General features: G+C 44.9%; 1 protein-coding gene across 1 annotated transcript in view; it reads left to right on the plus strand.

Moving 5' to 3' along the window:
* The first annotated feature begins 4,886 nt into the window (after positions 1–4,886).
* Positions 4,887–25,139, plus strand: part of CAV1 (caveolin 1) — a 54,581-nt gene continuing 34,328 nt past the window's right edge. The window contains exons 1-2 of the mRNA XM_040411355.1: positions 4,887–5,035; positions 20,229–20,390. Of these exons, the coding sequence (XP_040267289.1) occupies positions 5,006–5,035; positions 20,229–20,390 (192 nt within the window). The 5' untranslated portion in view covers positions 4,887–5,005. The remainder of the gene's footprint in view (positions 5,036–20,228; positions 20,391–25,139) is intronic.

Genomic DNA, 25,139 nt, shown 5'->3' on the forward strand with positions numbered 1-25,139 from the left:
GGCACGCAAAATTTAGTTTACCTAACAGTGATTGAAGTTCACGCAATTGTATCTTCTTTAACCGCTGTGCCCTTGCTACATCCCTCTTCAAGTCTTCCAACTTGTCCCTAGGCAATCTACATTCCATCCTAATCGTATCAATCACTATCCCCAATCACTATCCGTTGCCAATGGAACCCCAAACGACTCAAACAACGTACCCAAGGTATGCAACAACAATGCACAAACCCGCGACTCCGGAGGGCCAATACACAGAAAATCGTCCAGGTAGTGAATAATAGATTCACAACCTGAGGCGTCCACCACCGACCATTCCAAAAACGAACTAAACATCTCAAAATATGCGCACGATAGGGAACAACCCATCGGCAGGCAACGATCCTCGAAAAAAAAAAACGTCCCCAAAACACCCCAACAAATGCAGACAATCCGGGTGCACTGGCAGTAACCTAAACGCAGCCTCAATATCCGTCTTTGCTAGTAACGCTCCGCACACTTTTTAACCCACACCACTGCTGTGCCAAATGAGGTACAGTACAGACCAAAAGTTTGGACACACCTTCTCATTCAAAGAGTTTTCTTTATTTTCATGACTATGAAGGCATCAAAACTATGAATTAACACATGTGGAATTATATACATAACAAACAAGTGTGAAACAACTGAAAATATAACATATTCTAGGTTCTTCAAAGTAGCCACCTTTTGCTTTGATTACTGCTTTGCACACTCTTGGCATTCTCTTGATGAGCTTCAAGAGGTAGTCCCCTGAAATGGTCTTCCAACAGTCTTGAAAGAGTTCCCAGAGATGCTTAGCACTTGTTGGCCCTTTTGCCTTCACTCTGCGGTCCAGCTCACCCCAAACCATCTCGATTGGGTTCAGGTCCGGTGACTGTGGAGGCCAGGTCATCTGGTGCAGCACCCCATCACTCTCCTTCATGGTCAAATAGCCCTTACTTTCAAACTTTTCCCAATTTTTCAGCTGATTGACTGACCTTCATTTCTTAAAGTAATGATGGCCACTAGTTTTTCTTTACTTAGCTGCTTTTTTCTTGCCATAATACAGTCTATTCAGTAGGACTATCAGCTGTGTATCCACCTGACTTCTCCTCAACGCCACTGATGGTCCCAACCCCATTTATAAGGCAAGAAATCCCACTTATTAAACCTGACAAGGCACACCTGTGAAGTGAAAACCATTTCAGGGGACTACCTCTTGAAGCTCATCAAGAGAATGCCAAGAGTGTGCAAAGCAGTAATCAAAGCAAAAGGTGGCTACTTTGAAGAACCTAGAATATGACATATTTTCAGTTGTTTCACACTTGTTTGTTATGTATATAATTCCACATGTGTTAATTCATAGTTTTGATGCCTTCAGTGTGAATCTACAATTTTCATAGTCATGAAAATAAAAAAAACTCTTTGAATGAGAAGGTGTGTCCAAACTTTTGGTCTGTACTGTATATGACCACCGAACACAAGGCAGGGTCAATACCGGGATTGACCGATGATCCCTTCGGAAAAGACAGGTGATGAATAAGTCGAAACTTACTCGCCTCCTTCTTTGGGACTACCCCAGCAGTGACACCCGCAAATTCACGAATGGCGGTTCCGCAAACGGGCCAGCCATCCGCCCTAGCATGACCTCTCTGTAAAGTTTATCAGCCACCACCTCCGTATGCTCCCTAGCCGACTGCAAGTTTCTTTTTAACAATCACCTGGAACAAACTGAATGAACTTAAATCCCACTAAAAAACCCTCCCTAAGCAATGCCGCAGCCCCTTTATCCGGGTATCTACCGAGGTACAGCTCCATCTTTTCCAGACGTACCGGCGTCTCCCCCTTTGCTATTGATATCCCCCCCCCCCCTCTGTATACTGCTCTTAAAGCATCATGCCGCTCCATGGGACCCCCCACATACAGAGCACTCATGCTTGAACTTACATTTTGCCCCAAACTTACAGCCACTCCCGTTAAACGAGAAACACAATCCCTTCGCGGCCGCTGTTGCGATATGGGATGAACTCCCACCTCCGGATTCCCCTCGAAAGGACTGACCCGATCTAACCGGCGCAGTCACCTTCAACCACAAAGCTATATCCTTGTGGTCCCATCTCATTTCCGGACTGCCGGAACTGTTCGTCATAGCGCAGCCAAGCTATCCCCCCATACACCCAATACGCCTCACCAATCGTGTCCAAATAGCAAAACAGCGCCGAACAACACTCCGGAGCCTACTCCCCAATCACACTTGCCAATATCGCAAACGCCTGCAACCAATTAGAAAACATTTGCGGTATTAACCGAAATCTTCGCTTTTCTTCATCCTCTTTTTTGCCCTTTTCCCTCCTTGCCCTATCTAGGTTAAATCTTTCCAGTGGAAGCAGAGAAAAAAATCTCCATGTACTCCCCTTTCCAGATTCGCTCCTTCACCTCTTGTTTCAAATGAGCCCCCAACGGACCCTCAAACAGACATATACCTCCCCCTTGCCTTATCATCCAACCTCACTGTTTCTTCCTCTGCGTCGCCGCCCACCTGCGTTTGTACCAATGCCACATTACTTGTCTCCCCCAGCCTACCTCCCCCCACAGTCCCAGACCCTCCGGGAACCCCCGCCACACCCCACACTGGCAATGGGGATACCCCCCCATACCCCATCCCGCTAGTAAGCCCGCTAGCCCCCCAGAAGCTGTCCCAAACCCCTAACTAAATCCATCTGGGGCCCCCCACCACCTCCATTACTCATACCTGTCCAAAACTGTGCTAAAGGTCCCCACAAAATCTCACCTGGCTGCCTGGGTTCTGTGTCCCCATCAGCCGAAGATCCTGATTCCAGATGACCACTCCTCAGCGACGATCTTCTGGATCCTGAAGAAGTTCCTTCTTCACACTGTCCGCTGGCAGTGCTCAGGTCAGGGACGATGGAGTTGGTCTCCTCCATGGTTGGCTCACGGGGGCGGAGCTCCTTACTTGCTGCTGCCTCATTGAAGGGGGCCTGCTGCACACTGCCTCCGGACTCGCAGCAGCCCCGTGCCTCAGGATAGCCTGCTCATGCTGGGGGGCACCTTCCTCGCTCGGGTTTGTGAAGGTGCCCGCCGTGCCTGGTCCGGAACCCACTCCGCCTCTCCCTGCAGTACGAGGTGACCTAGTCTGGCCATGTCGGGGGCTCCCCCTTACATAGTGGATTCCTTCGCTGTTGGGGCATACGGGAGGAAACTTTCCCCGCTGTGCCTTGATGTGAAGGGTCCTCGGAAGGGTTCAGAATCCAGCGCTGAGCCCGGGGAAGGGGGGGGAGGAAGAGGACTATAGCGCGCTGGCGGCCTGGCACGCCGCCGCCGAGTTACAGATGGCTGGGGCGGGACAGGAGCCCCAGCCGCCCCCTGTAACAGCAGCTGCACCTGGTCCTGGACTCCGTCGGTGCCACTAATCTCCGCCGCCGCCCTCAACTCCTTGATGGCCTCTTCAAGCTGCTCCATGGCTAAGGTGAGCGCTATCTAACAACGTGCCTCAGCTCTCTAATCTCACCTAAAATGGCTCCCTTCTTCCCCTCTTTTCCCCTTTTTACCCCTAAATCTCCACCCCTACACTCAAACTGGCCAATCCTACCCCCCCCCCCCCAGGGATTACATAACCCATCCCATCCAACCCCACTGACCTATGCCCACAATCTGGGGTCTCTCTAAACCAAACCCCCCGTCATGTGGCCTCCCCTAAGGGCTCTGCCCCCCCAGTCCGGCCATTACTATATTGATGTTGATAACCCCAATTTCACCCACAAATTCAGATCATAATATAAATTACTGTATAGAGACACAACATGTACTTGCTATAAATCCTACATACAGAAGTGTAAAAAAAAATATTGAGCCCCATAGCTTTTGAAAGGGTTGCCCAGTACATGCGTAGGTTTTTACGTGGGTTTGGCTGCAGATTTCATCCTTTAAAGGGGATCTGTCACTAGTTTTCCTAACTAAAGGCAATATAAACTAATCAGATCCCCTTAGTAAAATTCTGGGTCACTTTCTATATTTGACCCAGACGTTTTGCTAAAATCTTGTACTGAACAGCTCTAGCACATGTCGATGAGTCCTAAATATTCATGAGCTTTCTCCACCTCCTGCTGCTAATTCTTTTGGGGGAAAAAAAATGTAAGGCCTCCTTAGGTGTCCTGTTGCCGTATTGCGGACCGCATATGCGGATCTGCAATACACGAGCACCGTTCATTGTGCATTCCGCATCACAGGTGAGGACCCATTGACTTGGATGGGTCCGCAAATCCGGAGATGCGGAACGGTGTGGAACAGAAGCAGGGAACGACACAAGTAAAGCCTGTCACCAATAGAGCAAATATGTTGCTAAAATAAATGTTTCCTCAGTTTGTCTATGGGGTTTTGAAAATCCCATACACTTGCAGTATTGAGCACTATACTTTGCTTCAGCCTAGGAAATTGTGAACGTGCCCTAATACAGGGTCCACCCAATCCAGCCCTTCTCCAATACATTGCTTCTTCACAGGTCGTTTGGTTCCAATTCTTTTCACATTCACTATTTCCTTTAATATGATTAAAATACTTCCAGTTTTTTTTATCATCTCTTTATAGAACACATCACATTACATTTTCAGTATCCCTCCCCCAGAACTAACAATTCACAATAGCAACCGTCCTGTTTGGGTGATGAAACATGTAATGCGTCAGCCAGATGAGCCAAAGTGTACAGATGTTTGAGCATGCTATTGAAGACGATAACTTTTGTGGCTCAAAGCACCTTATTTCTTTTTCTGGTGTTTCATGAGCCCTCGGGTTGTGTCTGAGTTCAACACGGCTGTCATCTATGCCAAAACCAAGCAGAACAAACATTGGAACCTGGCCAGCAATAATCATGCTCTCAGCCACCTCCTTCCCCTCCTTTCCTAGCTGTGCCTTTACACAATGCAGGATCTTCCTCCCTTAAATCATACTTCACTGAAATCTCAATCAGAGCTCCTGGCAACCGAAGGACAGCATGTCTGGTGGCAAATATATAGATGAAGAGGTAGGACTGCTCAATGCATGTGGAAATAGTGTGTCTACTTTGGCTTGGGAATTTCTGGGAGTTTCTCAGATAGACATCTTCTTTGGAAAACTCTTGGGTTCTTTATGTTTATATGTACCTGTCAAGTAATAAAGTGAACCTGATCTAGGAGCTAGATGATGACATGAAAACGTGCAGATTATCAGGGCTAGGAAGTTAAAGCTTGAGGTTTCTAGGTGGTACTACCTGGTACAGGATCATTCTTAGCTGATATGTCTGACACTGGGTTGTTACCGCCTTGAAAATATATTTAAGTAATAATAACTTTGCTTGGGGGAGTAGAGAATGGAATGCAACTTTGGCTTTCTTGACAGAGTATTTATTCTGCATGGATCCAGCTTGGCATTCCTCTACCTAGAGCATTGGTATAAGGAAAAGAAGTCTGGGAGAAACACTCATTGTGCACAGGTGTACTGACCTCCTTGTAGTCAAGTCACTTCCACTTAACAGAACGTATATGAGAGTAACCTCAACCTTCGAGTGGAAAAAACGTAGAGTTTTCTGAGAAAAGCAAATTACAGGGTTTCACTTGCAATGCTGCTCTTCCCTGCCACCCATCAAAGTCTATATTGCAGGAGAAACATGGTAATTTGCCTCTCCCTTTTCTACCGAGTGAGGATTGAGGTGGTTTGAGTTCATCTGTGCTAGTGAGAGGAGTCTGGGAATGGTAAAGAGTCATTAAGAGTAATGCTTTAATTAGAATAGGGCTCCGTTTTTTATCATGAACGACGCATTAGCTTTGTATGACACTCTCTATAGAATGCTTTCACACCTCCCCTACTATTTATGGGTGACGTTTTAATACATCCTTCTACCAATGCCTCTGGTTAGTCATTATTTTTCCTTGACTTAAAGGGACATGGTTATGCATATACAGTGCGATGTCCTGGTATATATATATATATATATATATATATATATATATATTATGTATATGTAACTATACACAGTATAAATGTAGTCTACAGTGAAAATGTAACTGCAAAGCAGATTCAAAGACATGCTTAGTCCGGTAACAACTATGCAGCATGTTTGCTGGAAATGATTGTCTGGTGCTTTCCTAATAAAGTTTATTGAACATTCACCGCACACCTGTTATGGTGGTCTCCAAGACCTGATCTCGGGCCTATACTGCAGGACAAGATTACACACTTTACCACATTTTTCATTCAGTTCTACAGTATAACTGATTCAGTCTAGAAGGATTGTTTAGCATCTCAAATACGGAAGGAAAATACTAAACTTGCATTTCATTAACTATGGGAGAGTCAACCAAAGGTAGCACCTTATTAATTGATGTGTGATAATATAATATGTACTATAGCTAGCACATTACATGAGCCTCAGATGCCTTTGTTGACTGTTTTTACACTAAAAGGGTTGTCTCACTTCAGTAAATGGCACTTATTACGTAGAGACAGTTAATACAAGGCACTTACTAATGTATTGTGATTGTCCATATTGCTTCCTTTGCTGGTTTGATTCATTTTTCCATGGCATTATACACTACGTTTTTCCAGGGCTACGACCACCCTGCAATCCAACAGTGGTGGACATGCTTCCACACTATAGGAAAATGTGCTGGCCTATGTGCATTCCCACAGTCCTGGGCACCAGCGGGGCCAGTTCATTTTCCTATAAAGTGCAAGCACGGCTACCACTGCTGGACTGCAGGGTGGTCCTAACCCCTGGAAACGAGCAATGTATAATGTGATGGAAAAATGAATCAAGCCAGAAAAGGAGTCAAAATATCACAATACATTAGTAAGTGCATTGTATTAACTTTCTCTACATGATAAATGCCATTTGCTGAAGTGAGACAACCACTATAAATGTCCTTCTCCTCTCAGTTATCAATGAATAAAGCTGGCCATGCACATTAAGTAAAAGTTGGTTGATAGTTGAATAGCAGTTGAACAAACATTTGGTGAATGTACGTTTCACATACACGGCCATACACATTTGATTCATATTGGCTATTACAGTTGTTCAAACTGCTCATGCATGTTCATTGAAACCGGACAATCTTTCTAGAAACATCTTTTCCAGAAAGAAAGATATTTTGTCTAAACAAAAGATATTTTGTCTAAATCAGGCCGAAATATTAAACATGGCTGACTTCAGATGATAATGATCCAGAAGATAATTTAACAGACGAACGTTCATTTTGGTTAAAATCGTCTGTTTTGATTAACTTTTGTCTAATGTCTATGGCCGCCTTAAAGGGGTTCTCCAGGAATTCATAAAATAAAATTACTGAAAAAACTGAAAAAGTATTATTTTATTATAAATATATTCCCAATTACTATTCCCAATTACCTTTCATTAGTTTAAATGGCTTATTTTGTCTAGGGAGCAATCATTAGGGGAATTAAAATGGCCGCCATTCTATCAGTACGCACAAAACCAAATCAGACAGGAGGACCAGTTACTTCAGAACACTGAGCTAAAGAGCTGCCTAATCCTCCTCTCTGCTCTACTTGTCAGGGATTATGATCCCTGTAGGAATGGAGATCATGAGGAGACAACTGAAGTACAGAGAGGAGCAGAAGACAGAATGTGGGGCTGTGGTAATGTAGGCGACGGCAGTGCTGCTGCTGCTCATTAGCCACCCTCCTCTGTATATATCCTATATACACCACATAATACCTAATGCATGCAAACAAATGAACATACAAAAGCAAAGTCTGAGGGAAGCCTGTCAAGTAAATTGGTGGTTATAGGACCAAATCAACTGAAAGATAAAATTGGGAAACAAATTCCAAACTGCTATTGCTATGGATGGAATTATGCCCTATAACTGCCAGGCTGCACTAATGCGTGACTGTACTCCTGTGTTAACCAGTGTTGGACTCAGGTACTGCACCTTGGGCCCACCAGAGAAAATTATTCTGATGGTCCACCATCCAGCTGTATGAATATAGTAGTGCATGTCTGCTTCTAATTACATCAGAACCCCTATTCTTAAAATCAAACATATAGTCAGCATAAAAAATAGGTTAAATAAACCATAAAAAGAGTTAAAAAAAAACCCAGTTACAAGTATAATAATTTTCTAATGTACTTTATAGGCCCAGTTATGGATGGGCCTATACTTATCTCATTCGTAACTACTGGAGACCATTCTAGTCCCCTGATGGCCAAATCTGAGCTAGATACCAGTACAGTGGCAATTCCTTACTAGTCGAAAAATAAAAACTGTTTTCATAAAGCACAAGTCAATACATTCTCCTCATTACTGATACATCAACATGAATAAGAAGTGAACAGAACAATGACTGACATCTGGCTGTTGGGAAACTTGCTTCTGTAAGTCTATTGTTTCTTGTATTTCCTTTCTCACTTCACCAGTGGGACCAGTTTTCCTGTAGATGAGGATAAGGGGATCAAGATTTTTTTTCTCACCTTGATGATGAATTTTTGAGGTCTTTGTATATTGCTATTTGAAAGAATTCTAATTTTCCAGTTTGTCAAAGTGTTACATTAAATATGACACTGTAGGTTAGGTCACAGAAGGAATGTAGTGAAATTTGTTTAGCTGTGGTGTAAGTCAACCACATGTAGTTTATGAAATGGATCCACTGTTTTAAGTAAACTGTTAAGACCTCTGCACTTTAATGCCAATCTTTCCACTGGACAAATGGGATTATTACACAAAGGTTCGCTTTGTAGCTTCAGAAAAAACACAGCTGTCAGTGGAAATAACATATATTTTTTTTTAGACAAATCAGTGTACATAATATATCTAAATAGTAATGCAAAACCATGCCAAGGCTCCTATACGCTGAGCTGATTAGATTAAAATGCCTTATTACCTGAAAACACCACACATCACTATGAAAAGAACGAATTAAAGGGAACCTGTCATAAGTTTTTACCCCTTCCCCCCAAACTCTTTCCACCTTGCTATACATAATGTATAGCTTTTCTAAAAGTATGGCCAATTGTCCCTAAAATCTCAGCATAACTGAGCAAGGTGCCCGGAGAAGACCAGGGAGAGGTAAGTACAGCCAGCAACAGTATTCACTGCTCTGAGGGCAGGAAGCACCACTGGATTTGCAGAATAGCAGTGCTGTCCGGAGCAGGAGAGGTAAATTCATTTATTTACTTTGATGGGGATCTGATCTAAGGTCTAATGAAGAATGGGGTCTGATTTGAGGACTGATGGGGTTTAATCTGAGGTCTGATAGGATCTGATCTAATGTCTCGCGAGGAATGGGGATCTGATCTTAGGTCTGATGGGGGTCTGATCTGAGGTCTAATAATGAATTAGAGGTCTGATTTGGGGGTCTGATCTGAGGTCTAATTAGGAATGGGGATCTGATTTGGAAGTCTTATATGAGGTCTGATGGGTGTCTGATCTGAGGTGTGATTAGGAATGGGGGTCTGATTTAGGGTCTGATGAGGACTGTGGTCTGATTAAGATTGGGGTCTGATTTGGGGGTCTGGACAGAAGCCTGATGATGATGATTGATCTGATCTGAGGTCTGATGAAGATTGGGGGTCTGATCTTAGGTCTGATGAGGATTGCTTTTATAATACATTTCATTGAATTGCTATTGTAGCTCCATAGGTACTACAGCTGTGAAATCCCTGGTTTCTTGAGAGACCAGGGATTTCAGATACAATCAATAGCTCGCCAGAAACCATACGGGGGAGCCGTTGAGGCCCCGGGAGTGCAGAACTTCAGGTTTGCCACTTTCAGAGACTGTGGTCACATTTGACCATCGCTTTTGAGGGGTAAATGTCTGCAATCAACATTATCGCCAATTGCAGATATTAGCCCCGCGTGTCTTCTGTATAAAATGCATGCACCATTGTTAAAGACCCAACCTCTGCAGCACAGGTAGGGCAGAGGTCCGGAGAGGGTTAAATATCGGAAGTGACATTCCGACCTTAGAGGCTCATGATGAGAGGGAGTTGGCCTCTTGTTGGACCTCCTCAATGATTAGTGCTAGAGACCAACTGATCTCAATTGCTTGCATACAGTATATTTGACTATGGTCCGCTTGGTCTGGATGCATAAGTTTACTAGTGACATGTGTACCAGGTGTGGTTGGGGAAGGGGTACTCTAATACATATGATATGGAAATGCCTGGTTCTTGCTGCTTTTTGGGCTGAGGTGCATATAATGTTTCTAAACACCTAAATGTTTTACCGGAAGTGTGCTCCCCTGGGAATAGCTTACTAGGCTTTGGGAATTACCTCCTGATGTTTTATGCAAGGAAATCTATTCTTCTAAACTGTAGAGCTCCTCTCCCTTACTGGTACCTCTTATTTATGCAGCATTACATTTGTAGAAATTAACATACATGGCTAGACGGACACCTAATCATTTTGATAAGATATGGGTAGGACCTTGGCTGGGGGCCCAAATGGCCATGGCCATCGTTCCTAATTGAAAATTGCATGATGAGAATGATATGTGAGTGGGTTGTACCAACTGGAATCCTTTTCGAATTGATACGAGTCATCATTGTGGAAGGCACTGATTTCATTTCTCTTTATATTGGACTCTGTTTTATTTTTGCACCCGGGTATCTGTTATCATGGTGACGGATGAATGGAATTGTTTTCTATTCTACTGTGTCTAATGTTTAATTCTGTATTTGAAAAAAACTGCAAAAATAAAGGCTTTAGAAAAACACTTCCAGGCTAAACGCAAACTCAGTGGACATTTTAGGCCTCATTTACATAAGACACGTGATGTTTTAAAACTTTTTGTAAGGTATGTCGCACTACTGGGAGATATACATATAGATTTACAAAGGTCACATACACATATACTTAGAATGGTCTTCACATGACTCTACAGTGTGTTGGGACCACTGTAGTGCATTACAAACTGATGTCAAGTCCCTGATAACATATAAAACAAAATCAAATAGGGAAACACTGCAAAAAAATGTACAAAAGTGCAAGTCAACATTCCACACATCCTAACCTTGGGTTGGGTTGAGGAACATGCCACACATGGAGAGAAAGTCCAAAAACCCATAAGATATTCCACTAATGCCAAGTAATACTGGATACAATATCATTCATATGGTAGAAAAAGTGCAAATATGTGCAAAAATATCACTAGGATCCAATATCAAAATACAAAAATATACAATTGTCTGTGAAGGTTCTCATTCATCCAGGTCATGGTAGATGAGTAGTAGTAAGGGCTCATGCACACGAACATATTTTTCTTCAGCTTCCGTTCCATCTTTTTACAGGTCCGTATGCGGAACCATTCATTTCAATGAGGCTTGAAAAAAAACGAAAATTACTCCGTATGTTTGCATGTCCATTCCGCAAAAAAAAATAGAACATGTTCTATTCTTGTCCGTTTTGCGGACAAGGACAGGCAGTTACAATGGATCCGTAAAAAAAAGGATAAAACACAGACATCACATGGATGTCATCCGTTTTTTTTTTGTGCATCCATGTTTTGCGGACCGCAAAATACATACGGTCGTTTGCATGAACACTAAGTCAGAGCAACTGGACTTTCTCTTGAAGACGTTTTGCTACTCATCTGACTGGGTTTCTCAATCTAATTGAGAAACCTCTGACTTGTTAGTACTGATAAAATTGTACAATGGTTTTCAAACAATTTTAGTTTTTTGTGTTGTATTATACTGTTGTAATAAAGACACAGTGTTATACACTTTTTCTTTTGCGAGTATAGTAGGTTCCCGTTAGAGGACCTTTCATCGGTCCAAACATTGTAAGATAACTATTAGGCTGTGTAGAGCGGTGCCCCGGGATCTCACTGCACTTACTATTATTCCGGGGTGCCGCTTCGTTCTCCCGCTATGCCCCCCGGTATTTTAGCTGAATGGTTATACTGGGAGGAGTCTGCCCTGTTTCTCCCTGGGCGTTCCTTCTCCCAGGCTGTAGCATTGTCCAATCGCAGAACAGAGCTCACAGAAGGAACGCCCAGGGAGAAACAGGGCAGACTCCTCCCAGTATAACCATTCAGCTAAAATACTGTGGGGCATAGCGGGAGAACGGAGTGACACCCCAAAATAATAGTAAGTGCATTGAGATCCCGGGGCGCCGCTCTACACAGCCTGATAGTTATCTTACAATGTTTGGACCGATAAAAGTTCCTCTTTAAGATGCTTAATGGGTTTTAAAGGATTATATTTTACCCAGTCCCCGGAGAGTGTGGTACCTGTTGAAAAACTCATTCTCAACTGTTCCCTGTCACTCCATTCAGGCACCCTGGCTCTGTTCGTCAATCTTCTGCTCCTTAGAGCTGTATTACACCAACAGATTATCTGACAGATATCTGACCATTCATTGGTCAGATGGCCATTTACACACACAGATCTTTTGTTATACACACCAACAGGATTTGTGCAAGGATTTTTGCCACCCTAGGCAAAAGCTAATTTTGCCCCCCCCCCTTTGACCCTGCCTATTGACCACGCCCTTTGTCCCGCCACTTTTTGTCAGCCGCCTTTTTATACAGACTGTACTCTTCATTGTGGTAAGACCACGTTTTCTCCCTCCAGCTACATACCATTTCATCCACAGATCCCCATCAGTGTCATCCACAGATCCCCATTAGTGTCATCCACAGATTCCCCATCAGTGTCATCCACAGATTCCCCATCAGTGTCATCCACAGATTCCCCATCAGTGTCATCTACAGATCCCCCATCAGTGTCATCCACAGATCCCCCATCAGTGTCATCTACAGATCCCCCATCAGTGTCATCCACAGATCCCCCATCAGTGTCATCCACAGATCCCCCATCAGTGTCATCCACAGATACCCCATCAGTGTCATCTACAGATCCCCCATCAGTGTCATCCACAGATCCCCATTAGTGTCATCCACAGATTCCCCATCAGTGTCATCCACAGATTCCCCATCAGTGTCATCTACAGATCCCCCATCAGTGTCATCCACAGATCCCCCATAAGTGTCATCCACCACAGATCCCCATAAATGTCATTCACAGATCCCCTCCCCGCCCAGCGCTGCCTCCTAGCTAATTTATTCACTTCACTTGCCTCTGTGTAATTGCAGAGAAGCACCTTAATCTCACACAGGCGCACTGGCAGAGGTATCGTCGAACGAGGTGCGCTGGAAGATGGCGCATGTGCACTTTACGATGCCTCTGCCAGTGCGCCTGTGCGAGATTACACAGAGGCAAGTGAAGTGAATAAATTAGCTAGGAGGCGGCACTGCGGGCCGGGGGCCAGCGCCTCCAGCAAGAGTGCGCTCTACGCGGAAGCGTACCTTGCTTATGGGTGGTGACGGCCCTGCACACCAACTATTGGTCCGATTGGACATAACTTGGTCAGATAATCTGTAGTGTTGATCGCAAATTTTCTAATCGCAAATTTTTATCGCGGATATCGGTACTTCGAGAATTCGCAAAAATCTAGAATATAGTGCTATATATTCGTAATCGCAAATATTCTAGTTTTTTTTATTTTTTATCAGTAACCTCCCTTCTTGCTTGTGGGCCAATGAGAAGGCTGCAATATCTTTGTCAGAGCTTAGAAACATCCCTAGCAACCAATATAAGAACCTCCCCAGCAGCCATTTTCTGCAGTTTTATGGAGTTCTGAGAGAGAGCAGTGACATTCCTGTGCTCTGTGCTTTCATCTGTATTCTATTCCTTATCCAATTACATTACATAGTTATTTAGCTCATATATATATAATATAGATAATTAGTGGGAGATAGTCAGTGTAGGTTATATCCTGATATAGTGTAGCTGATAGGTTCCAGTGCAGGGTGTGATAGGAATAACTGTGCTGTAATAGGGATTAGCGTCTCTGTTAGACATAGTGCTGTGATGTCACAACAATACTTACTGCACCAATCAGTAATATCTACCGTACTCAGACCTGATAAAATTAAGTTGCATGTATTGTGCAAAAAAATGCGCATCATTAGTGCCGATTTGCGCAATCGTGAAAATAATGACTAGAGATCGTGAATTCTAGAATTCACAAATCTATTGCGAATATTATGCGGAAAAATTAGTGAAATATGGCGAAAACGAATATTGCCTATCACTAATAATCTGTTGGTGTAATACAGCCCTTACTATGGGCAGGGTCATGTGTGCCGCTGCAGACAATGAATTGCGCATCACACCTGCTGCTGGGCACAGCGTGTGCACAGGTGCGGGATATCAGCGCTAGACCGGCGGGTCTAGCGCTGTCAATCAACGGACATGGAGGCGTGATCAGGCTCAGAAGGCCGCCTTAGAAAAGAACGGGTGAGTCGCAGAAGCAGTGCTCGGAAGGCATAAGCCCGCCACTGAGTACTCGAATTCCTCATTTGCATATTTTTAAAAGTTGCTTTTTCGCCCATACTTGACCTACTACATGGTTTTTGTCTGTGTCATCAGCCCTACCAGGCTATATGCCTGGTAGGTTAGGCTTGAACCGGGTGACAGAGCCTCTTTAATATCAGAAGATAAGGTTGTAGGGTGTAGAAGAATCCAACATTTCCTATTGCCCCGTGAATCAGTTCCACACAAGGCAAGGAGCTGTTTATGGCAGACTGCACTGGACCATTATGTAGCCCATGTTCATAATACACTCTATGTCTGCAATTCTAAATATGCCATGTGCAGAGCTCCACCCAAAATGTGAGACTTTTTGCCGTTTTTTTGTACTGTGGAAACTCAGTGTGCTGGGTACTGGAGTGCAGAGACCTTACATGAATCATATCTTGGCAGTAGTATGTAACCATCTGACTAGGCATGTGGAATTTACAACATAGAGCTTTCAACAGCTTGCAGATACAATGGTGGAATAGTTCGGATCCACAGGAACTGTTATTCCTAGTGATAGAGCCATTTACGTTTTGGTAACTGTAAGGACTTATTGCACCTAATAAAAGCCATTTATTGTACGCATCACAACTGCAGATCTAGATTCATATTTGTCCTTTATGGTGAAAATTACCGTATATATTCACTTGTTGAGTTCACTAACAATCCCCAGGGGCTTAGCTATAGGGATGCAGGGGGTAACTACCAAGCCCAGGAGCCTAAGGATGCCCAAAGAGCCTTCTGCTACATAGGAAGACACCACTATTGTAACTATAGGTGGTGGGGCTGAGTTTTTGGACTGGATATCAGGGTTTCACCTCTGATTATGACATTTTGATGCTCTGCACCATGTATTCCAGAACTGCTGTCAGACACAAATGGAAAAAAAAATGAAAAACTTGTCTAAGAATTTCCATTGTAGGCGGACCATCAAAATATTCAAGGCATGGAGCATTACTGGGTGTGATAAGAAAAGGTTATGGGCTTCACTGCTGCTAAACATTGAGAATGTTGGAGGACAACTGTGGGGCGTCTCCCATCAATGTATGGGAAACAGGATGGAAAGCTATTTGGATCTGAATCTCTGTGTTCCTAGGTTTTGAACTAAAACCTCAAGATCCCTTGTCTCACTCTCTAAGTTAAAGGCTATCTTAAAGGGATTCTGTCACCAGGTTTCACCCCTGTCAGCTAAACATATGCTGATGTTCAGGGCCTCATCAGGATTCCTAATGTGGGCTTCTAAATGTGATCCGTAGCCTTATTTTGCTAAAAAACAGGTTTTACTAACCTGTCACTCAAAGAAATAAGGTGCCCAAAGGGATGTCAAGGGATGCAAGGTGCCCGCCGCACCCACCGCAGTTCGTGCCCAGCGCCTCCTTTACAGACTTCTGCACCGCCTCCTAATCCTCTGTGCCGCCTCTCGCTCTCCCTCCATCCCCCCTCCTCCTGCTGTAAGATATCGCGCGTGCGCACAGGGCTCTGAGAGGCTGGCGCGGGAGGAGGGAGGAGGGAGGAGGGAGGGAGGAGGGAGGAGGGAGGGAGGAGGGAGGAAGGAGGGAGGAAGGAGGGAGGAAGGAGGGAGCACGAGAGGCGGCACAGAGGATTAGGAGGCGGTGCAGAAGTCTGGAAAGGCGGCGCTGGGCACGAACGGCGGCGGGTGCGGCCGGCACCTTGCATCCCTTGACATCCCCTTGGGCACCTTATTTCTTTGAGTGACAGGTTAGTAAAACCTGTTTTTTAGCAAAATAAGGCTACGGATCACATTTAGAAGCCCACATTAGGAATCGTGATGAGGCCCTGAACATCAGCATATGTTTAGCTGACAGGGGTGAAACCTGGTGACAGAATCCCTTTAAAGCTGCATTTAGACACTTTGAGGAGCAGCTGATTGTGGGGTAGGAAGCATTCCTTTCGGACAATCGGCTGCACGTTAAGTGGAGGTAAAGAGCAGCATTTACATAGAGTGATCGCCTCCACAGTACGGAATTGCGGACCCATTCATTTCTATGGGGCAGCATGATGTGCTGCCCGGACACGGAATTGCGGACCCGCACTTCCAGGTCCGCAATTCCGTTCCCGAAAAAAATAGAACATGTCCTATTCTTGTCCGCAATTGCGGACAAGAATAGGCATATTCTATTAGTGCCAGCAATGTGCGGTCCGTGTCCGTGACATTGCCGCTGTCCGTGTTTTGCGGATTCGTGGATCCGCAAAACACGTTATGGACGTCTGAATGGAGCCTTAGAGTAATTTCAGCATAATTACTGTGATACCCAGTGACCCCATCAGCAGGGTGGTCTTGTTCTAGATCATTTTGGCAGTGCTCTCAACCTACAGATGAGAAGGTCTTCTAATGTTGCCAGGCATGTCCACTATGGTGACATTTCTTCATCTTCTGTAATGGGTATTGGCCTGATTAACCTTCGTAAAAGAGCAAATGCTATGCTTCCTGAGATAGGCTCTGGAACTTTACATTAAATAAAAGTATCCAAAATGCTTTAAACCACATATTTGGTGTTTTCCTAGAGTTCAATACTGATTATCTATCATCTGGATAGGTCATCAATATCTGATTGGTTTGAGCCCTGGCACCGCTGACAATCAGCTGTTTGACGAGGCTGCTGCCTCCTCACAGCATACCAAGCACAGCGCCGTACATTGTATAGTGGCTGTGATTGGTATTGCAGCCCAGGCCCATTCACTTGAATGGGACTGAACTGCAAAAAGGCCATGTGACCGATGAGCCACATCACTCCCGAACAGCTGATCGGTGGCAGTGCCAGGAGTCAGACCTCCACGATCAGATATTGACGATTTACCCTCAGGGTTGTACTCCTGGAGGGCTCCTTTAGCGAGAACCCATTACATTGTATAGACACTCTTCATGTTATAGAGCAGGAGGAGCTGAATAGATTTATATATATTTTGTGGGAAAAGATTCAGCCAAACTTGTATTTTTATCTGTTAAAGGGGTTTGTCACTAAAGCAAATGGCATTTATCATTTATCATGTAGAGAAAGTTAATACAAGGCACTTACTAATGTATTGTGATTGTCCATATTGCTTCCTTTGCTGGCTGGATTCATTTTTCCATCACATTATACGCTGCTCGTTTCCAGGGATTAGGACCACATTCTAATAAGTGGTGGCTGTGCTTGTACTTTATATGAAAAGGCACTGGCTTCTCTGGTGGCCGGGACTGTGGAAATGTGCATAGGCCAGCACTTTTTAATATAGTGTGGAAGTACGTCCACCACTGATGGATTGCAGGGTGGTCGTAGCCATGGACACGAGCAGTGTATAATGAGATGGAAAAATGAATCCAGCCAGTAAAGGAGGCAATATGGATACAATACATTAGTAAGTGCCTCGTATTAACTTTCTCTATATGATAAATGCCTCTTACTGAAGCGAGACAACCCCTTTAATTTGCTGCTCTTTTTGCGCTTAGAAGTCAAGTGGACTGTCTTAGGCTACTTTCACACTGCCGTTTCTGGGTCCGCCTGTGAGATCCGTTTCAAGGCTCTCGCAAGCGGCCCAAAACGGATCAGTTTAGCCCCAATGCATTCTGAATGGATAAGGATCCGCTCAGAATGCATCAGTTTGCCTCCGTTCAGCCTCCATTCCGCTCTGGACGATGCGGAGCCAAACGGATCAGTCCTGACTTACAATGTAAGTCAATGGGGATGGATCCGTTTTCACTGACACAATATGGTGCAATTGAAAATGGATCCGCCTCCCATTGACTTTCAATGTAAGTCAAAACATTGTTTCCGTTCTGTTTCCGTTCCGGTTTTCCGTATGGCATATACAGTATACAGTAATTACATAGAAAAATTGTGCTGGGCATAAAATTTTCAATAGATGGTTCTGCAAAAATGGAACAGATACGGAAGACATACGGATGCATTTCCGTACATGTGTTCCGTTTTTTTTGCAGACCCATTGACTTGAATGGAGCCACGGAACGTGATTTGCGGGCAATAATAGGACATGTTCTATCTTTCAACGGAAAGGAAAAACGGAAATACGGAAAAGGAATGCATACGGAGTACATTCCGTTTTTTTTTTGCGGAACCATTGAAATGAATGGTTCCATATACGGAGCGCAAAAAACGGCCCAGAAATGGGAAAAAAAAAGGTGTGAATGAGGCCTCAAAGAAAAACTGGTCTTTGTTTTCTAAGCATACTATTTGTATTACTAGTACTGGGTACGTTGTGCAGATATGGAACAAAGAATGCAATTATGCTATTTACTCTCTAATATGTCTGGGCTACTAGCTAGTTCGATTGGAAGGCTTTGTTCACATTGGTGTTGTGGCTTCCGTTTATATGATACCAACTGGTACACCCCATAGACTAAGGCCTCCTTCACATTTCCGTTTTTCACAGATGTGAGCTGTCTGCACTTTCCACAGACATTTTATTACCCATTTATTTCAACGTGTCTGTTCACACATTTTTTTACTGACTGTGGGTCAGTGAAAAATTCATGCAGACGTGCAGTACTTTGGTCCGTGATGCGGACCAAACGCACCCATGGAAGTCTATGGGCCCGTTAAAATCACTGACACAACATGGGTGGCATCCTTGTTGCGTCTGTGTTGTGTCCGTTTTTCAATGACCACTGATAGGAGATTCTCTGGAAATTAATTTTCAGCTGAGCAGCATCAGTGGTATGCGGATGACACACTGAGGGAAAAAAATGGACACACGGACCAAACACTGATCCTTCATGGGTGTAAGGGCACATGCGCACAAATGTATTTAATTTTTTCAATTTTTTGCGGCCTGTATGCGGAACCATTCACTTCAATGAGGCTGCAAAAAAACTGAAATGACTCCGTGTGCATTCTGCTTCCGTATGTCCGCATGGCTGTTCCGCAAAGAAATAGAACATGTCCTATTATTGTCCGCATTACGGACAAGGATAGTACTGTTCTATTAAGGGCCGGATGTTCCGTTCCACAAAATACGCAATGCACACGGACGGTATCTGTGTTTTGCAGACCCGCAATTTGCGGACCACCAAACAACGGTTGTGTGCATGAGCCCTTACACAGTCACTGACATGAAAAGGACACTGAAATGCCAATGAGGCCTTAGGCTGCTTTTGCACATCAGTGTTTGGTCAGTGTTTGATCAGTGATTTCAGTGATTGTGAGCCAGTGATGCATGTCTGTGATTTTTTTCAGAGCCTTTGCCAGTAAAATAATACTAATGTGTGAACAAACTCAATCAAAATGAATGGGCACCTGCGCCCTTACAGTGAGGTCCATCATGGTGTCCATCATTGTAGAGGCTTTGAATGCAGCACTGATCCTCTTGTGAAATATGCCAGAAAAGTTGACTAATGTGAACAGAGCCTTGGTATAGTGATGTCAGTGAGAGCTAGAACTATGTACCTGTGGTGTGAAATGTGTCAGGAGTTACAATGGGTTAATAGCTTCCACATATTGTAAGGGAAGATTTCCTCTGTTTTCCTGGTCTGTGCTGCACACTTGTCCTGGGGGAATCCAGGGGTTAATGGCAGGAGATATGTGCTCCACATGGAAACTCTGAGGGTGTGACAGGCAGGGATTGCCTTTTTGGGAGGGGTGAGGGGGTTCGGAATCCCCGAGGAATGAGGGCTCTTGCCGATGGGACGACCCCTGCTGGTGAGAGCCGGTGCTGTGGTACAGAGGGGTGTGGTGTGGTGCTGGAATCTCTTATATACCAAGCCTTACTTGTAGCAGAGCTGGAGAAGTTTCTGCTCTCACTGACAAGTGCCTGCTCCCTCCCATCTATGCTAGCCATTCCTTAAAAGTCTCTTCTCTTTCTTCCTCTTGTCTCCCATCTCTGCTTGGATACACCCCAGGGTGTCCTGTACACTACTCCCATCATCCGAGACCAAGGCAACATCTACAAGCCCAACAACAAGGTCATGGCAGATGACAGTATCAACGAGAAAGACGTCCACACCAAGGAGATCAACCTGGTGAACAGAGACCCCAAGCACCTGAATGACGATGTGGTGAAGGTGGGTGGAGGCTGGCACTGCCACTTTGACTGACAGTGTATATGTGTACTGTACATGCCCTATGGATGCCGCTGCTACCTTACATATACCGTATATAGGATGCTGTGGGATATGCATGTATATAGCACTAAGGCTATGCTAGAAGTTGCTGAACTACATAGATATGTATAGATACATAGATATTAGATGGATTGATATGAGATAGATATAAAGTTTTCTGTAATTGTGAAATGTCATAACAGTATATTCTGCTTTCCGTACAGTACAGACAATGTACACATATCTGCTGCTTTACTCTTGGCCAACCTGATGTAGAACTGCAAGTGCCAGTACTGTACCAGAATAGGATCTTTACAATGCCTAGCTGTTGATCCATTTATAACATATAGTAGAATGTACTCTGCCCATCAGTACTCGCTGCTGGAGGGCAGGGCAGGCTTATTCTTGGCACAGTCCATGTAGTGACAGAACACACTGTGCAGCTATATTTAAAGTGGAAGGAACCGTTATTATATACAGTCACTGGCAGAAAATATTATCCTTCGGAGGATGTGTTTTTGGTAGTTTACAGGACACAGGATTTTCTGTGTTCAGCGGTTAGGATGTACATAAAAGGGGTCGATCTATTAAAACCTGAATTGTTCATGCTGCCCCTAATTTGCCCTCTCAATAACTGTGGCGCATGTCGAGCCGCCTGTGTGCCAGAACTAAAATCTACTCCCTGGCCCGCCTCCTCCCGCCCCACCCAAATTTTTGGAAAAGTGGCGAAGGTGTTGCAAAAAGATAAAAAGTCACATATTTTATAGCAAACCGGGACTTGTGCCAAAATTTGGGACTTTTCACTGCCAGTTCTGGTGTAGAAGCTTGATACATCTGCCCCCTAAATTCCTTCCTGGGCATGGGCTAGGAAAGTTACCCAAGGAGTAATCAAGGCGGAAGCACAAATGTAATCTCTTAATATTTCCCTTGACATAAATACTAACTCTGCCAATATCCAAGAATTCAATGTCGCTTCCAAATGACTGCACCAAAGAGGAAGTCAAAGTTGTCTTGGCTTCATAAGGGTAATACATTAGGAGAGGAGTATGGTAAAGGCCTTTCCCCTTTTCCTGTTTTTAATAATCTTTTTTCACAACTGCCATTTTAGATTTTGCCCACCAGGGTCATTATAGCCAAATATAAACCTTCTTTTAATAGTACCACCAAGTAAAGAAAGTATGCAAATATAAATGTATCCCATTATATGTATAAGATTGTGTGTTATAATTTATTTGGGAAATATTACATTTATTTCAAAGTTACTTTGATCAAAAAGGGTATTTTTTTAAACTGAATATTTACGTTTTTTTTTGTGGAATTTTTGGCTGGTTTTCTTTTTCACTTTGGCAGTAGTATGCCATTATGCTTTTGAAAATTAAATATACAATACTGTCCTTCTGTAGCAGCCAGCACAAATGATAAGACCTCAGGTAGGTAACCAATTGTCAGTTTATTGCTGCTGTGAGGAGAAGTTATCTCTAAGCTAATCTTCATTATAATATCAGTTGTAGGATTTCGGATAATATATAGCTCTTGTTGTTCTCTTGATAGGCCTAGATAAAGATGTCCACAGAAGAGCATAGCATTGATTAGGGGAGTGTGTGATGCTCAAATTGAGTAACTCACTCCCCTTCTCTCTCTGAATGCATTTATGGTCCAGCTCAAAAAGTTAGGCAAGACTGTCTGCCATGCCAAAAGTACAAACAAAGAGGAAGTCAAAGAGCCAAGATAGGTTGTAGAATACATACAGTGACTTCACAAAATAATATCCAGAAAACTATTCAAGGTAGGGATGGGCAGCACAGGATCAGTACAGACATCAGGCAGAGGTCAGGTCAGGCAGTGAAGGTTCAAATCCAGGAAACAGGCAGAAGTCGGTACATGAACAGACAAATGTATAATAGCACACTGTGAGGAATATGGATTATTATTTACTGTAAGCCATGTTCCCACACCGACCTTTAAAGAATATGGATTATTATTTACTGTCAGCCATGTTCCCACACCAGCCATCTGCTGTCAGATAGCAAAGGTAGTGAACTCCACAGGGGGGGCCCTGCTTCAAAACCCAGCCAAATAGCAGAGAACTTCTAGCAGGCCACCTTTGTTTACAAATTCTCACCTCCATTCAGATAGCATGGATCCTGCAGGAAAACTTCCCTGAAGGGGGTCTAGGCCATTTCCCAGTTCAATAAAATTATCAGACATATTGGAGCCGGCGATTCGTAATGAATTATGTCCATCGCAGACCTAAACCAGATACATATTTGTGTCCCTGTGGCCACGATGAACAGGCCCGTGGTCATAGTTTGGGATGCCAGGGAGGGGAGATATGTACATATCTCCCAACAGAAACCAAATAACGGTACCATGTTTGGACTCTACTGGTAGCCAGAACCCAGGCGGATCCATTGGTCCCAGAACCACCTCCATGCGACATTCTGATCTGGAGCCATGAGCCCTAATCAGTTTTGTGACTTATTTTATGCCAGTCCCAGAAGAGGGGGAGTGGACTCCTCCCAGAGGCCGGGAGGGGAGGGGGCCGGCTACAGGTCAAAAGGCTTGTGCCAGCAAGTAGGCGTGTCTTTTCTTCTGAAGGGGGGTCACGCTGCATACGTGTTTGGAAGGGACCTGGAAACGGCTGACATCACTGTGCGTGTGCTCCAGCTCCAACTCCAGCAGCCCTCCTCAGCCCGATGTGAGTTTTCAGAGGTCCGTATTCCAAAACTGCGGGCGGAGGACTTCCCCCTACTGGACAAAGATGGGGACTTGGACACTTTTTTGTTGGCGTTTGAGACGGCCTGCCATCAGTACCAGCTGCCGGAGGACCAATTGGTCAGATTCCTAACGCCACGTCTCAGGGAAAAAGCCCTTGAAATATTCGGGTACCTGCCCAGCGAGACCATCCTGAGCTATGAGGACATCAAGCAGGCTCTGGTCCGGCAATACAACTTAACCCCTGAGTTGTACTGAAAAAAGCTCAGAAGTTTGCAGCAGGGTCCTACCCAGAGCTGGGCCGATCACATGCGGGCCCTGCTGAGAGCGGTCGACCAATGGACCATGGGATTGGAGCTCTCCACCGTCCAATAGCTGAAGGAGCTCATCGCCACAGAGCAGTTTTTGTGGAATTGCCCAGAGGACCTCCAGCAGTACCTCCGTGACCGGAAGCCAAAGGGGGCCTCCGCGACAGCAGCCCTGGCCGATGATTACACCAACAACAGGACTTCCTGTCGGCTGGAGAGGGGGTAAGACGCACGCTGCACCTGCTACCCCTGCCCCTAGACCCAAGTGGGCACCGGCCCCTGCTTCACTTTCCACATCGGTGGGGGAACCCCGACTTTGCCACCTGTGTAAGCAGCCAGGGCACTTCAAGGCTATGTGTCCCCGCGCCCGAGGGACCCGTCCCAGTCATCGACCCGTAAACCGTCCACTGTGTTGTGTGTGGGTGGGGCTGGCGGGAGGTCCCTGGACAATTTTCAACCAGTCATCGTGGGCCAGGCCGTGGTCATGGGACTTAGAGACACCAGCGCTGAGAAGACTCTGGTACGGCCTGAACTGGTGGCACCCCATGATTTATTGCCCGGGAGATTCTTACTGTCTCCCCAGCCCCAGAAGAGGGAGAGTGGACTGCTCCCAGAGGCCGGGAGGGGAGGGGGCCAGCTATAGGACAAAAGGCTTGTGCCAGCAAGTGGGCGTGTCTTTTATTCTGAAGGTGGGTCACGCTGCATACGTGTTTGGAAGGGACCTGGAAACGGCTGACATCACTGTCTCCCATGTGACCACAGCCAAGCCTTACAGAAACACATTATCCGTCACCACCCAAAGGACTCATCCATCTGGTAAACTGACTTTTGTTCTGCTTAACCCTGTTGTACCATGCCTTCTGTATTTACTACACAGAGCACTGTATATATTTTTTGTGTATATTGTGTTATGTCTAGTGAGCCCTTAAGGCAATTAAATATATAATTTAATGTTGTGCTGTTCTGGTATCTCGATCACGAATCCCCACGTCCGTGTTTCGGCCTAGTTATGCGCTACTGCGTGATGGTTTCTCACCCTATACAATCCCGTTAGCAGACCGGGCTTATATCAAACGAGAAGCTGGTGGCAGTCTTCCCAGGCTGAGAAAGCGCTGTTTCACTGGGGCAGTGAAAAGGCTCCCTCAGCTTGTTGCCTCTCTGTGCCCGTGTGGACAGGAGGAGTCTGTGAACACTTTACCAAGCTGACCTTACCTGCTGCTCAGGGAAGGCGTAACGTCACGCCTTGGTAACCAGTGACTATACCGTATCTCGCTAGCTCTACGTATTTGACGTCCGATGTCAGTCGGGGTACGGTATTCGTCACACACACTTTTGCAGGACTCTAGCAGACTACAACTTATTGTTTAAGTACCCCAAGGTGGCCAGCCATTGGCTGGTAAAGATATGTTCGTGGCCTTTTAACAGTTGGAGGGAGCAAATGTGCGCCCTACAGGCAGGGCAAGGGCGGCATAGCCTGCATAGAGGGTAGCGCTACCCCGATAACTAAGCCACCAGGAAAGATGGGAGAGAGGGAGAGGAGAGCTGGCCACTGGGCACTGGAATGCAGAGGCGGGTGAGTTGAGCAGTGGAGGCCACAGGTCCACACTGTAACAACATGAACTTCATCATCTTCTAACAATGTCAGGTAGGGGGCATCTGACAGTTGCTCTAAGACAAGGCAAAAAAA

The sequence above is a fragment of the Bufo bufo genome, chromosome 1 (genome assembly GCF_905171765.1).
Source record: "Bufo bufo chromosome 1, aBufBuf1.1, whole genome shotgun sequence".
Lineage (NCBI taxonomy): Eukaryota > Metazoa > Chordata > Amphibia > Anura > Bufonidae > Bufo > Bufo bufo.